The sequence below is a fragment of the Hyposmocoma kahamanoa genome, unplaced genomic scaffold (genome assembly GCF_003589595.1).
Source record: "Hyposmocoma kahamanoa isolate Upper Pololo Valley unplaced genomic scaffold, ASM358959v1 116, whole genome shotgun sequence".
In the NCBI taxonomy this organism is placed as follows: domain Eukaryota; kingdom Metazoa; phylum Arthropoda; class Insecta; order Lepidoptera; family Cosmopterigidae; genus Hyposmocoma; species Hyposmocoma kahamanoa.
In genome coordinates this window covers 4,696,018-4,709,331 of record NW_020653391.1, presented here as the reverse complement: position 1 = coordinate 4,709,331, position 13,314 = coordinate 4,696,018, and the positions used below count along the sequence as shown (strand labels likewise).

Sequence of the window (13,314 nt, the reverse complement as noted above, 5' to 3'; positions counted from 1 at the left end):
ATATTAGTGATAATCATTTAGTGAATAACCACGAAAGTCTTAAAATCTATACTATTGGACTGTTTAAAATTTTACGACACCTGGCAACCCTGCAAATGTCATTTTACTCCATCTTCAAAAAAGACAGACTATACATTACCAGCCCTGGTTGAAACCAGGGTCGTAGCGAATATCAGTATCCACGTAAATTTAAATATCCACATCCGCATTCATCATGGACTTTTTACTCCAAAGATCTACAGATCTAATAAGGTTAAACGTTAGAGTAGAACTCTCGAGTGACAAATTCGGTCCTGCCAGTGAAAAAATATCCTTCCAGCTTCCATCTGTGTCGGAATTCTCATCTGGCGAGACTATGGGCCACAGCGCTGACCGACTAGCTGCGGCCTTTGGCGCATCGCGTCAAGAACAAGACGAATACGCGCTGCGCAGCCACACTTTAGCGGCGCAGGCGCAGCAAAAAGGATACTTTACCGATGTAATGCCTATCAAAGGTAATATTTAAAGTTTGTCATATGTAACAATTGCGTTTATCACACTTGACAATTTTCTGTAAAAAATATATTTCTTTAAAATCATAAGTTACGTCGATAATGATTCTCACCTACCACTCTTCTCGAAGGACTGCGAGTGAAAGAGGTTTCAGGTTCGATTACCGATAGGACCGATTTGATAGACGAATTTTTCTAAATTGGTCTGGGTATCTGTGTGTCCCAGAGTTAATTTCACTGCTCTAGAACTCATACTATACTATACACTAGGGATGGGGTTTGAGACCACATAATTGTTCAGCAATCACAGCAAAATTGTTATGAAAATTTCCCCACATTTGTTCAATACACGTTTTTATTCTATCTTACCCAAGTTAACTTTGTTTGAAACCAGTGGACGGCAAAGATGGTGTTGTGGAGAAAGACAACGGTATCCGCGTATCGACTCCGGAGCAACTAGCCAAGCTGAAGCCAGCCTTTATCAAGCCACAAGGCACTGTGACTGCGGCTAATGCTTCGTTCTTGGTAAAATTCTTTTTCAACCTATCTTGTTTGACATTTCTCTTACGCAATAAAGTCCATTTGACGCGACATGACAAATAGCGTTACCACATTTATCGAAATCGGTCAGAAAAAGTTTTGTACCTATGTAATAAGAGCGAAAAACACGTCGGCTCGTACGACGCGCCTCGATATAGGTGGGCAACAAATCTGTTTACCGTAAATTTTCGATCGCGTCCGTACGTAGCCGACGACGCCCGAATGGTTGCGTCGGAGCCCGAATGGCCATGTAGCTATGCCATTGGCTGAACAACTCTGAAGGTGCAAAAGCTTACACTATAGTGATTTAAGAAATCGATTAGTAAATTGAATTAATTGATTTGTTTGAGTGAGTAATACTAGCGGTTTTCCTTACAAAAGCGTGTATAAAATTTCCGAAATTTTAGTTTTAAATCCGCCTTCAAATCCTTACACTTAGATACTCGATTGTGGTTGATATTTTCGATTTACTTATCGATTACAAAAACTTTAATTGAATAAACCGAATGTTTTTTCCGTACAGCACTGTGCAACCATAGACTATTCATACATCTATAATTAAAACATAACCTCACTTTTTCACTACCATTTTTCAAATACGATTTTACGATGTTATTCAAAATATACGTAAAAGTGTTACTCATTCGATTTATTGAGTGATTGCTTTAGAATTTGAACAGACTATACATTTCATATCCCCGATCCGAGACGATGACTCTATGACTGAACAACCGCTTTGACACTCGAACGGCTACGTCGACACTCGAACGGCCACGATAGCGCCCGAACGGCCACGATAACGCCCGAACGGCTGCAGGACATCAACGAGTATGGCAAAACATTATCGCCTCAAACCAATTCCCCGTTGATATGACTCCCACATCCAAAAAGTGTACTTTTCCCATAAAACTAATGATGAATGCAATTCCAGACGGACGGTGCTTCAGCTTGCGTCATAATGTCAGAAGCGAAAGCCAAGGAGCTGGGACTCAAACCCAAGGCTTATCTCAGGGACTTCACTTATGTCGCTCAGGTTTGTTAAATCTTCATATACTGTCTCGTTTATACAGCCATGTGCCACGGCCGGTTACTTTGAAAATGAGCTCAAGTTCAGCGCCATTTTGTATTATCATTGTGAATATATTCCCAAATGCTGTCGTGGGTTCGAAAACGGGCTCGCACCTCTGAGTTTCTCGGAATTTATGTGAAATTCATCATGAGTGTTTCAGTGAAGGACAACATCGTGATGAAATCTGCACGTTAAAGAAGGTTCACAATCCTCGGAAAACCTGAGATGTCCCCAACCCGCATTAGGCCAGCGTGGCAAACTATGGCCTTTAATCTCGTCTGAAAAGAGAACCGTGCCCAGTAGTGGGATGTATAAAAAGGGATGATGATGATGATGAAGGTCTCATAAGTACTCATTTAAAGAAATAATTTTTACTCAAATTAATTTTTTGTTTAAGTATTATTACGTTTTGAGTATCTTAACTATTTGTTACCTGTTTAAGCAGATGACTGTATAGCCAGTGCTCGATAAATAAAAAGTAATAGTTTAAAATAAAGACTTCCAACCATTGACTTACAAATAAATGGACGACGGGTCTAATACAAAATGTCCCAAGTCAACCTATTTAAACGTAGTGACAAGTAAAGGAATATGAAAAAGCTAAAACGTTGAATTTAATGTCATCTCGTCGTAAACGTCTGCCTAATTTTGCGTGCAACAATTAAAAGGCCCAAAAAACACCATATTCAGCTTCTACTACTAACTTACCAAAATGCACCATATGTAGCTTCTAGTGAAAACTACTTGAACACAAATATAATGGAATAACCTTTATTATTTATAAATAAATTTTATACGTAAATGTTGAATTTTGTACAATGCCATTTATTACGAGGTAGGGTGTCTGACTTTTTTTCTTGAGTTTCGAGAATTCTCATACCCGATTTCTGGAGTTATTCGAGATTTTTGTTTAAAAACCGTAAAAAATCAGCTCAATCAACTATAAAACTAAATGTGAAGTTTTCGAAAGTTGTTTTGGCCTGGGTGTTCTGAGTTATGCCCCGGAATAAATTCCATCGTTCGTGGTCCCAGGTTTGATTCCCAATAGAACCAATTTGGGAAATGAACTTTTGTAAATTGGTTCTGCTCTGGGATTCTGTTGCTCTGATACTCATGGGAAGTATGTACAGAGAGTTCCCTAGTTTCAGACCAGGTGATTGTCTTACAATAGAATACCAAGACCAGAACCATTTAGAAAACTTGATTTGTTAAATTGATTCTACCGGTATCGAACCCAGGAACTTCTCATCCAGTGCCCACAGTGCAAACCGTAAGGCTGTCAAGGTTGTACTATTTGTATTGTTAATTATATAAATATAATATATAAAATTATATATAAATATATGTGTAATTGTTAATGCATTGTTTGCATATGAAAGCTGCAAATTGCTTAAAAAAATCCTATTTAATTTGCACTGTCAGTCTGCTTCAATTACCTTCTTTGTTTCTTAAGTTGGTATATTTTGTCATTCATCCAACTTTTGCTTTTTAATGCATTTTGGCGGTGTAAGATGTTCTCTGTTAATACTTGTCACTTTCTTCTTAAGTTCAAGCTATGTTTCCTGGATACATTCCTGTATTCTTTCCTTTCTATGCACAGTTCACTCATTGATGTAATCGCATAACCAAAGCTTTAATATTATGGTCTTTTATCAAGCTTGCATCAGCTCTGGTTACCTTTCTTTTCTTACCATTTTCTTAACCCGTTCGTGCATAGTACTGAAATTATACTGCGCTCAAAAACTTCACCACTTTTCTATATGCCGTAGTACTTACATTGATTCAATATAATTATTACGGTTTATCACTGACGTCGGTTGATTCCGTCAACAGGTACGACTATGTCGTACTGCTCATAGTTCTTGCAAATGTTTCTGTGCTTGAAAAGGTACGGCTATGACGGTAGTAGGGTATTAGCCGTTGTGAGATAATTATAAAATTAAAATGCGCAATATTGATTGCGCAAGAGAAACGCTTTCCAAAATAAACACTTAGGTACTATTTAATAATAATAATTATAATAACGCACACACTCAACATTGCCCCGCATTAGGGAAACCCTGTGTCGCGGGTGTCATGTACACACATATAGACAACCACAAATTACACCCAAACTCACGAGAGAAATAAATGTAGGCCATACACATATTTCTCCCGAAAAACCTAAATAAATACTTTCGGGATTATGGAAGTTTATGCAAACGTTATTTCGGGCAAATGTATTTTCGGTCCTCTGATTCGTAAACCCGAGCCGTACAAAGAGTACAACAATATTTGAAAGTATTACTAACAGGTATTAAAAAATATTGTAATAATAACATTAGCATCAAAGCGACTCTATGAATTTTTGTTCTAAATATTTCAAACGCTTGTGTTTCAAACAATTGAAATTGACGTGATGGGTCTCGTTTAGTCTTTTACGCAAGTAATGAGTCGGAAAGAGACAATTAGCTATTTGATTTATTTTAATTGCTTTTTAATTTATTATTTATTATTACGATTAATTTAAATATAAATTAAATACTATATATACTAGTGCGTAAAATAACACTTTTAAATGATAACTATAACACAATGTAGTACTTACTGAAAATATGATTTACCATCCTGTTTTTTCACTTTAGTTGAGTAATTTTTACAAGGTTTTACCACACAACACGGCATCATTGACAAGCGCGCTGTCAGTCGAATAAACGAAGACTAAAGCGTGATTGACGCACTGTATACGATTTTAACGCCCTGTAAGTTCGGACACTTTTTAGCGCGGACCCGACGTCCATTTATTTGTAAGTCAATGCTTCCAACAGCTGTTTATTTATAGAAAAAATAACCCGCCAAATTCAAAATGAGATGTTTTTTTTTTTAATTCATTTCATGACATTGTTCACTTCATGTTCACTTCAGTCGAAATGAGATTATAAATATGGAAAGTAATATAAAATTTAATTGATTATATTATCATTAGTTACAGGTTTCTTACCACCATGTAATTTCATATCGCTACCTCCAAGTAATTGATTATATTATCATTAGTTTACAGGTTTCTTACCGCCATGTGAAAAAAATTTAAAAAACAAAATGGCGTAGTGTTCATTGAAGGTTTATATGTTCATGGAAGGGTCCCGATAGTAGGGGATAATCATTTAGTAAAACAACTATATCTACATGGCCAAACAAAGTTGAAACGCCGTAGTTCGATTCCAGACTTATTGTGTTTATACAATAATATCCAATTTCGTATCAATTTTTTTCCAAAATGTTTACAAGAGCGTAGATCGCAAAGTGATTGTGCTTGTACCTAAACTGCAGTGTTTTCCAGGACCCCGTGGACCAGCTACTGTTAGGCCCCGCCTACGGTATCCCCAAGATCCTGGACAAATCCGGGCTAACCCTCAAGGACATTAATGTCTGGGAGATCCACGAGGCTTTCGCTGTAAGTAAAACATTTTTTTTGTTTGAAAATCAATGGAACGTTTAGTTTTATCAGTTTTCTATTCTAACTCTAATGGTCATAGTAGCAGTAGAGGTCCTAGTGAAAGAATTCGTCCAGTGAAGTACTGCTACCTTACCTATTTCTGCGTTCCGGCTTTGAATGGTAAGGGTGCTGGTGAAATTACAGACACATGGAACTTGTCAACTTATGTATCAAGATGATGGGCGCAGTGGCAGTGCCCCTCAGATCTTTGCAATTGAAAGCTCTGAGCGGCAATGCAACTGTTATGGACAGGCGTGTCGCTTACCACCAGGCGCACGACTTGTTCGTCCCGTTACTTGGTATCTAAGAAAAAAAAGGCCCGATCACACAGTCGAGCTTCACCACTAAACTTGCTCAAAGCAAGCAATCGTTGTTTTTTAGCCCGATGAGACTTATAATTTTGACAGAAAAAAGCAATGCAAAATTTCTAGTTCTATTTCACTAACTAATTTTCAACAAAATTATAAGAAACGTTATGTGTACGTGTGCAGTTGTGTACCTATATGTAAGGGAAAACAATTCCTGGGTCTTTACCATGAACTCTCAGTTTAGGACCTAAAATAAATCGTTGTGAGACAGCGCTACATGAAGTGTATATCACCATCCCACATTTTTTGTCGTTACGGACCTATACTGAACTGTTATAAGAGTTAATGGTAAGGCCCCTGTACACATAAAAATACGTACTTACGAGAGCCGACTGAAAAGTAATCTACCTATATATAAGTATGAAATAAACGACAACTACGGCTACTTTCTTTTAATGTCGCTGTGAGTGACATTAGTTTGTTTAAAAAAAATTGTTACTGAGTTTTAAATTTAACTGCCTCCCTGGCCGAACTATTGCCATGCTGGACTGCCACGCAGAGGTCCCGGGTTCGATTCCCGAGATATCTCTCGTGAGTTTGGGTGTAATTTGTGATTGTCTATATGTAATTTGTGTGTCCATGGCACCCGTGATACAGGTTTTCCCTAGTGCGGGACTTTATTATTATTTAAATATATTTTTTTTAAGATTATTATATTATTTAAATATATTTTATTTTTTTCCAACATGTCCATGCAAAACGAAACCATCGAGTATATAACCAGAAATAGAGACGAAATGTCATTTAATTTGTTTGAAAACTATTCTGCCATATCATTACTGTGACATTTGCACTCCGATTGGCAAGCCCGAGTTCGAAACAATTGACGGGTGTCGTGAAGGGGTTTCACTTCAAATCGACCAGTTAACTTGAGCTTTGCTATAATGGACAAAAATTGCAAAATTACATATTTCATATTTAATTGCCGATGAAATGTGATTCCGTTTGTTTTGTAATTAGATGTTTTGCAGTTTTTCCCCAATCACCGAATAGAACAGCACGGTATTGTTAGACATATTATCTTTATTACAATAAATACAGAATATTTTTTGGAATATACGGAGACGTACACCCAGATCAGTAGTTGGCCTGTCTATATTTCAGTGCAAACGGGTGTTGATATTTATAAGAGCTGTATCGCTAATGTGTTACCAGGAGTATATGGCCCTTATTTCGTGTCTATTTCTGGTTATATACTCGAAGAACGAAACGTAATATACTGAAAATGTCGCTTATTTTTAAAAGAACTACGTTTAGATCATGGTATCAGTTAAAAAAGATTACTTTTCAGCCGCTTCTCGTACGCTAGTTACTTAAGGTGAAAAGGACCCTTAACTTTGAATAATATTTTTTCTGTTGTAGGGTCAAATCCTGGCTAACCTGAAAGCATTGGACTCTGATTGGTTCGCGCAAAACTACCTCAAACGCCAATCGAAGGTAAATAAATGTATTTAACTCAATTAGTATCAATTAAGTTCTTAGGTTTTCGCGATTGTTACACATAGGAAATGAAACTATTTTTCCGGATTAAAATCGCGTATATTTGTTTTTTCAAACAAACTGACGTTTCGGGCCCTTTACAGGTCCCATGGTCACGGTTGACTGACCGCGACCAACATTTATTTCATGCAGGGATCGTGTTGTAACATCTTCATTAATTTGGTAAAAACGCGGACTTGCGGCCAGTTTCAGCAATGCTGCTGTTTCGCGATATTGTTTCGATGGCAAAAATGAGGTTTCTTAGAGGCTAATTCAAATTCTGCGAGATCTACCTTAAGCGAGTTAGGTAAGCGTTAAGGATCTGTTGGCGCGATATTTCAATTTTATACCTTTTGCTGTTACGCGGTATTTACAAACTGCTCTTCTGCATTTTTGCATGCGCAATTAAGTGTTTTTTCTAGTTAATATATATTTTTAAATTTATTCATAATCTGAGTACAGAGTACTAAAAAAACCTACCTCAAAAGTTCGTGGAATTACATCCATTTGCCAAGTTTTATTGAAATCGGTTACCGGTAAAGTGCGCAAAACCGGATTCTTCCCCTAGTTTGCCACCCATACTAAGGTACTCTCTTTCAAACATAAAAAAAATACAGTCGAATCGAGAACCTCCTCCTTTATTTGAAGTCGGTTAAAAATACAGAAAAAATACTTATTAAAGCCTTTCCGGATTTATACGCGGCGAACTAGATCAGACACGCTTAAGAAAAAAAAAAGAAAAAAGGACTGGTGTCTTACCATCTTATAAGAAAAACTAACTTGCATGCTACATCATCGACCGCATCATCACTTATGCGCACTTATTTTTAATTAAACAGAAACTTAATTACGATAACACAAGTACGAAAAATGCTAAATTATGCAATTTAGCATACAATTATAAGTAAGCAAATTACTCAGTATTAAAATACTATATTTGTATTTATTTTGCTATGCCTCTCAGATCTTTGCGATTTAAGCTCTGAGTGGCTCTATAGCTGTTAGGCCGATGTGTTCCTCCCGTCACTTGATAAAAAAATTGTTTAAAAAAGTTGTAATATGTTTATTTATTTGTAAAATTGTGTAAGTCGTTTCTTACATACGCAATTTGTTCACAGTCCATTTATAAAAAAGCCTGTTTTTATGAATTATTAAATAATTTTTATTTTATTTTTAATAATTTTTATTTATATTATTAAAAAATTTAATTAAAATTAAAATAAATATTATTGTTTTATCGTCAGGTGGGGACGCCCGATATGGCAAAATGGAACACGTGGGGAGGCTCGCTCTCTATCGGACATCCCTTCGCCGCCACTGGGGTAAGCTCACGATATAACTACTATTCTTTGATCTAAGACTTACGTATAATCAATAGAAAGCAATTGTCAATTGTCGTAAAATAAATTTATAGAAAATAGTGATAAAGTGATAATACTTTACAAATTTGCAGTCGCTATTCAGTTGATAAACTATGGTAGCCTTATGGCCTACCGCCTCTGATGCAGAGGCCGTGGGTTCGAATCCGAGCTAGCACATCTGAGTTTCTCAGAATTTGCGTACACCTTTGTAGAGGAAAACAATTCACAGGAATTGTTTTCCCTTACACATAAAAACACATACTTACGAAAGTCGGCTGAAAAGAATAAATCTACCTATATAAGTGTGCAATAAACGATAACTACGGCTACTTTCTTTTAATGTCCCTGTGAGTAACATTAGTTTGTTTAAAAAATAGTTACTAATTTTTAAATTTAACTGCCTCTCTGGCCGAACTGTTTCCGTACTTGACTGCCATGCAGAGATCCCGGGTTCAATTCCCGGGAATTCTCTCATGTGAATCCCGTGATCCCGTAGGAGTGAATTTCACTTTCCGTATATCAATGGCACTTTTTGAGTGATTTTTGAACAAACCTTTTTTCTTTTGGTTTTAAGGCATCGAGTATGTAACCAAATAGAGACGAAATATCATTTAATTTGTTTGAAAACTATTCTGCCATATCATTACCGTGACAACTGCGCTCCGATTGGCTAGCCCGAGTTCGAAACAATTGACGGGTGTCGTCAACTGTGTCACTTCAAATCGACCAGTTAACTTGAGCTTTGCTATAATGGAAGATTACATATTGCAAAATTACATATTTCAAATTTAATTACCGATGACATGTGATTCCGTTTGTTTTGTAATTAGATGTATTGCAGTATTTCCCACACCACTGAATAGAACAGCACGGCATGGTTAGAGATATTATCTTTATTACAATAAATACAGAATATTTTTTGGAATATACGGAGACGTACACACAGGTCAGTAGTTGGCCTATCTATATTTCAGTGCAAACGAGAGTTGATATTTATAAGAGCTGTATCGCTAATATGTTACCAGGAATATATGGCTCTTATTTCGTCTCTATTTCTGGTTATATACTCAATGTTTTAAGGTCTTAAACGTACAAATAAGTTTAAGCAATGTCAATAATTATAAAATCACAGAATGATTTGATTTAAATACAACAAAAAACGATATTTTAGGTCACACGAATGAGATTGCAGTAACACGAATGATTTTCTCGTAAACTTAAATGAGAAAAACGGCACAGTAATGAGAAATTATTATTACAATACAACACACATTTTATCGTTCACAAAAGAACATTTAACATGTAACAAAATTTTAATGTAACTTCTTGTATCAAAATCCTTCTCATCCGTGTAAGACCAATGCAATCTATCTATCTATATGTAATTTATAAATAAATCTAAAAAAAAGTATTTTGTTAATATCATATAAGCTTTGTTCTACATCAATATATCATCATCACCACCATCAACATCATCATCATGATCACCGTTATCATCAGCATCATTACCACTCACATCATCATCACAATCATCGTCATCACCGTCATCACCACTACTATCACCATCTAATTGTTATATTTCATGTAAATGTTTGGCATAAAGTAACTAACTATTTGACATAAAAGTAGACAAGAATGAGAGCGATAATAATGATATTCGGATACATTTTTAATTGTCAAGTAGAAGTGCATGGATTTTAAAGTTCCCTTTGTCCAATTGATGTACAATAAAGTTTATAAAACTATTACTTAATACTTATTTAGATAGATTGCTTTACATGAATGAGAACGATTTAGTCACTAGCGCTGAAATTGGTATTTAAGTCGATTGTTTGCTAAAACACACACTGTATACACAGTGTACACTCCAATCCGACAGGAACCCCTTCTCGCGTGTGCGAATGGTGAACGTGATGCGGTATGAACTTTTGTTATTAGGAGGCTTTTATTTGAATTGACACTAATGATAAGAAAAATTGAAACACATTTTGTATTCCCAAGAAAACATGTTTGTTTATAATAAATTGGAAAGTTACGGTATGTATTCGACGTGTAAATTATTAGAGTTTATCCTCGATGGGAAATATTGCGATTTCCACGAGTGTTGAATTTGTTTTCTTAAAATCAGTGCGACCTGGAACCGGCTCCCATGAATGAGAAATTTTTTATGTGTAACACAGACTAAGTAAGCAAGCAATCATATTAAATAAATAATGCTTAGTATTCATGTAATAACACAAAAGTTATTGAAAGGGACACATTTTTGGAGATTATCTGAAAATGATCCGTACACAGGTACACAATTGAATTTTCAAATTTACATATGTCATAACCTCTCCTCTGAGAGGAGACCGGTGCCCAGCAGTGGGACATGTAAAAGAGTTGGTGATGCTGATTAAGTTGATTACAATTACAATCTTCTAATAGAAGACACTCCCCTCATATTATGTTAACTTTCTTATAGTTTATATTGTTTCATGCAGCGAAATAAAAAAATCATCAATTATGTATTGAAATTGATAAAAAATTTGCATTATCTTGAAATCTACAACTGTTATTTTTGGTATCCTCACAGAAACTAAACTTCTCACAGAAAAATGATTTCGACTTTAAATAACCCCTATCTTTAATTTGTGAACCACCTTACGGTAAAAAAAACCATTTTCGATGTTATTAGAAATCGGAATCCTTTAAAATAAGCTCCGCCCACGCCCCCGTATGATTGGTCGCTTGCTGATGCTTGCGTCATTCGCTAGATGGCGTGAGTAAAATTTTACGAAATATTGTAGAGGTGTAGTGCGGTAAGAGGGGCCCCGAATGCTCAACGTCATTTTTCCAAACTAAACGCGGGCCCCGAAATTATGTAGTTGACTAAGTTTGCGAAACAAGCCCAAATACAAATGTGTTTGAAAAAGTCACGGGCAAGCGGAAATCCAAACTGTTCCCCACACAGAAATAATAATTTATGTTTATTTATGTATTTCTAAATAGTTTTTTAATTTATTATGCAATCAATGAGTTTAAATTGTTTAAGCGTTATGTGTAAATGCCCTCGGAGTTAATTTCGTTATTCTGATACTCATAGCATAGTAAATTCCCTGTTTGAGATTAGACCTCGTTACATGTCGCCGCGATAAAGCTATTATAGCCACATTTAGCTGTCAAATTCGAGTGAGAAACTAGCATTTAAAAAATTTATCACAATAGCTAACATGGCGAGCACCGTGACGTCACGTTTTTGTGTCATCGCGAGCGCCACGATCAATGACTACAAAAGTTTAACGCAGTGCCAAACAGTAAATAACAACTAACAAAATGTTAAATATGTAAAAACTGAAACTACAAAAACCCGGCTGTATACGCAATTACATATCTTTAGCCTTGATCTTTAAAATGTATAACAATAGTTCATTATCAAATAAACAAAATAACGAATGACTCTAATGCGGTATCTTGCTGATTCAGTATTCGCAAAATTAAAATTACTTTTAATAATGGCAACATAGTTTTATCAACTGAAATAAATATTGTCACGGGGAGGTTTATCACAAATGTATTGCCATGCTACAGCCACAGGTAAACAGGATGGAACTAATAGCACTCTTTCCATGTGGTTTTTATCTGATTAATGATAATAATAGAGTTTGTCATGTTCGCTCAGGTCCGTCTAGCAATGCACACGGCGCACCGCTTGGTACGCGAGGACGGCCAGTTCGGGCTAATCTCCGCCTGCGCTGCCGGGGGGCAGGGCGTCGCCATGATCCTCGAGAGGCATCCCGACGCTAAGGCCAATTAGTTCTTTCATACAGTTAACTTCTTAATATTGTGCGAAAATGCTCGTAAGTAATATCAGCTACGTTCCTTCCACTGGAGTCTTATTTATTGTGGTTAGATACTGCACATTTCCTTTTTGGTCAATATACCAAAAAGGAAATGTGTGCAATTCTATAATATAAAAAAGAAATTTATAACTTTCTTGTCGCCAAATTTCAATAATTCACTTTCTTTGTATGATGTGAAAATGAAAATAATTATTATTAAATTCGACATTATAAATTATTTTTAGATATTTATGTACCTATTACATAGATAAATAAGAAATCATTTTCATGTAACTTTGTATGTATGAGATTTCGTTATTAGTTATTAAGAGTCTATGTATTTTAAATAAAATGTATTATGTTTTTAGAATAGTTTTTCTTTTACAAATACGCGATGCACATAAAAAATGTGACGAATGTAGATGTATATCTGGAGATTGCTTAGACTATGGAATTTTTTCCATCCTCTAAGGGAGATTGGCAACCTTGTGTCCACGTTGACAGGAAAATGAGTTTTTGCGATAATACGTCTGTTGCAAAAAACTAATTTTCTGGCTTATAACTATTGTTGAGTAATTTTCCGAAAAACTTCAATAGTGGAAATTTTGCCGGAAAAATTTCCGAAAAATTGGAAAAATAAAATTTGATTGGCTCATATTATGTTCTACGTTTCGAAATATCTTTGAAGTTTTATTCAGCGTGAATTGGAA

The 13,314-nt window shown here is 35.6% G+C and overlaps 1 protein-coding gene across 1 annotated transcript in view; it reads left to right on the top strand.

Annotated features, from left to right (window-relative positions):
• Nucleotides 1–12,903, top strand: part of LOC113239752 (trifunctional enzyme subunit beta, mitochondrial) — a 16,873-nt gene extending 3,970 nt beyond the window's left edge. Inside the window, exons 3-9 of the mRNA XM_026476853.1 lie at nt 235–494; nt 886–1,016; nt 1,963–2,064; nt 5,420–5,533; nt 7,306–7,380; nt 8,667–8,744; nt 12,445–12,903. Of these exons, the coding sequence (XP_026332638.1) occupies nt 235–494; nt 886–1,016; nt 1,963–2,064; nt 5,420–5,533; nt 7,306–7,380; nt 8,667–8,744; nt 12,445–12,579 (895 nt within the window). The 3' untranslated portion in view covers nt 12,580–12,903. The remainder of the gene's footprint in view (nt 1–234; nt 495–885; nt 1,017–1,962; nt 2,065–5,419; nt 5,534–7,305; nt 7,381–8,666; nt 8,745–12,444) is intronic.
• The last annotated feature ends 411 nt before the right edge of the window (nt 12,904–13,314 follow it).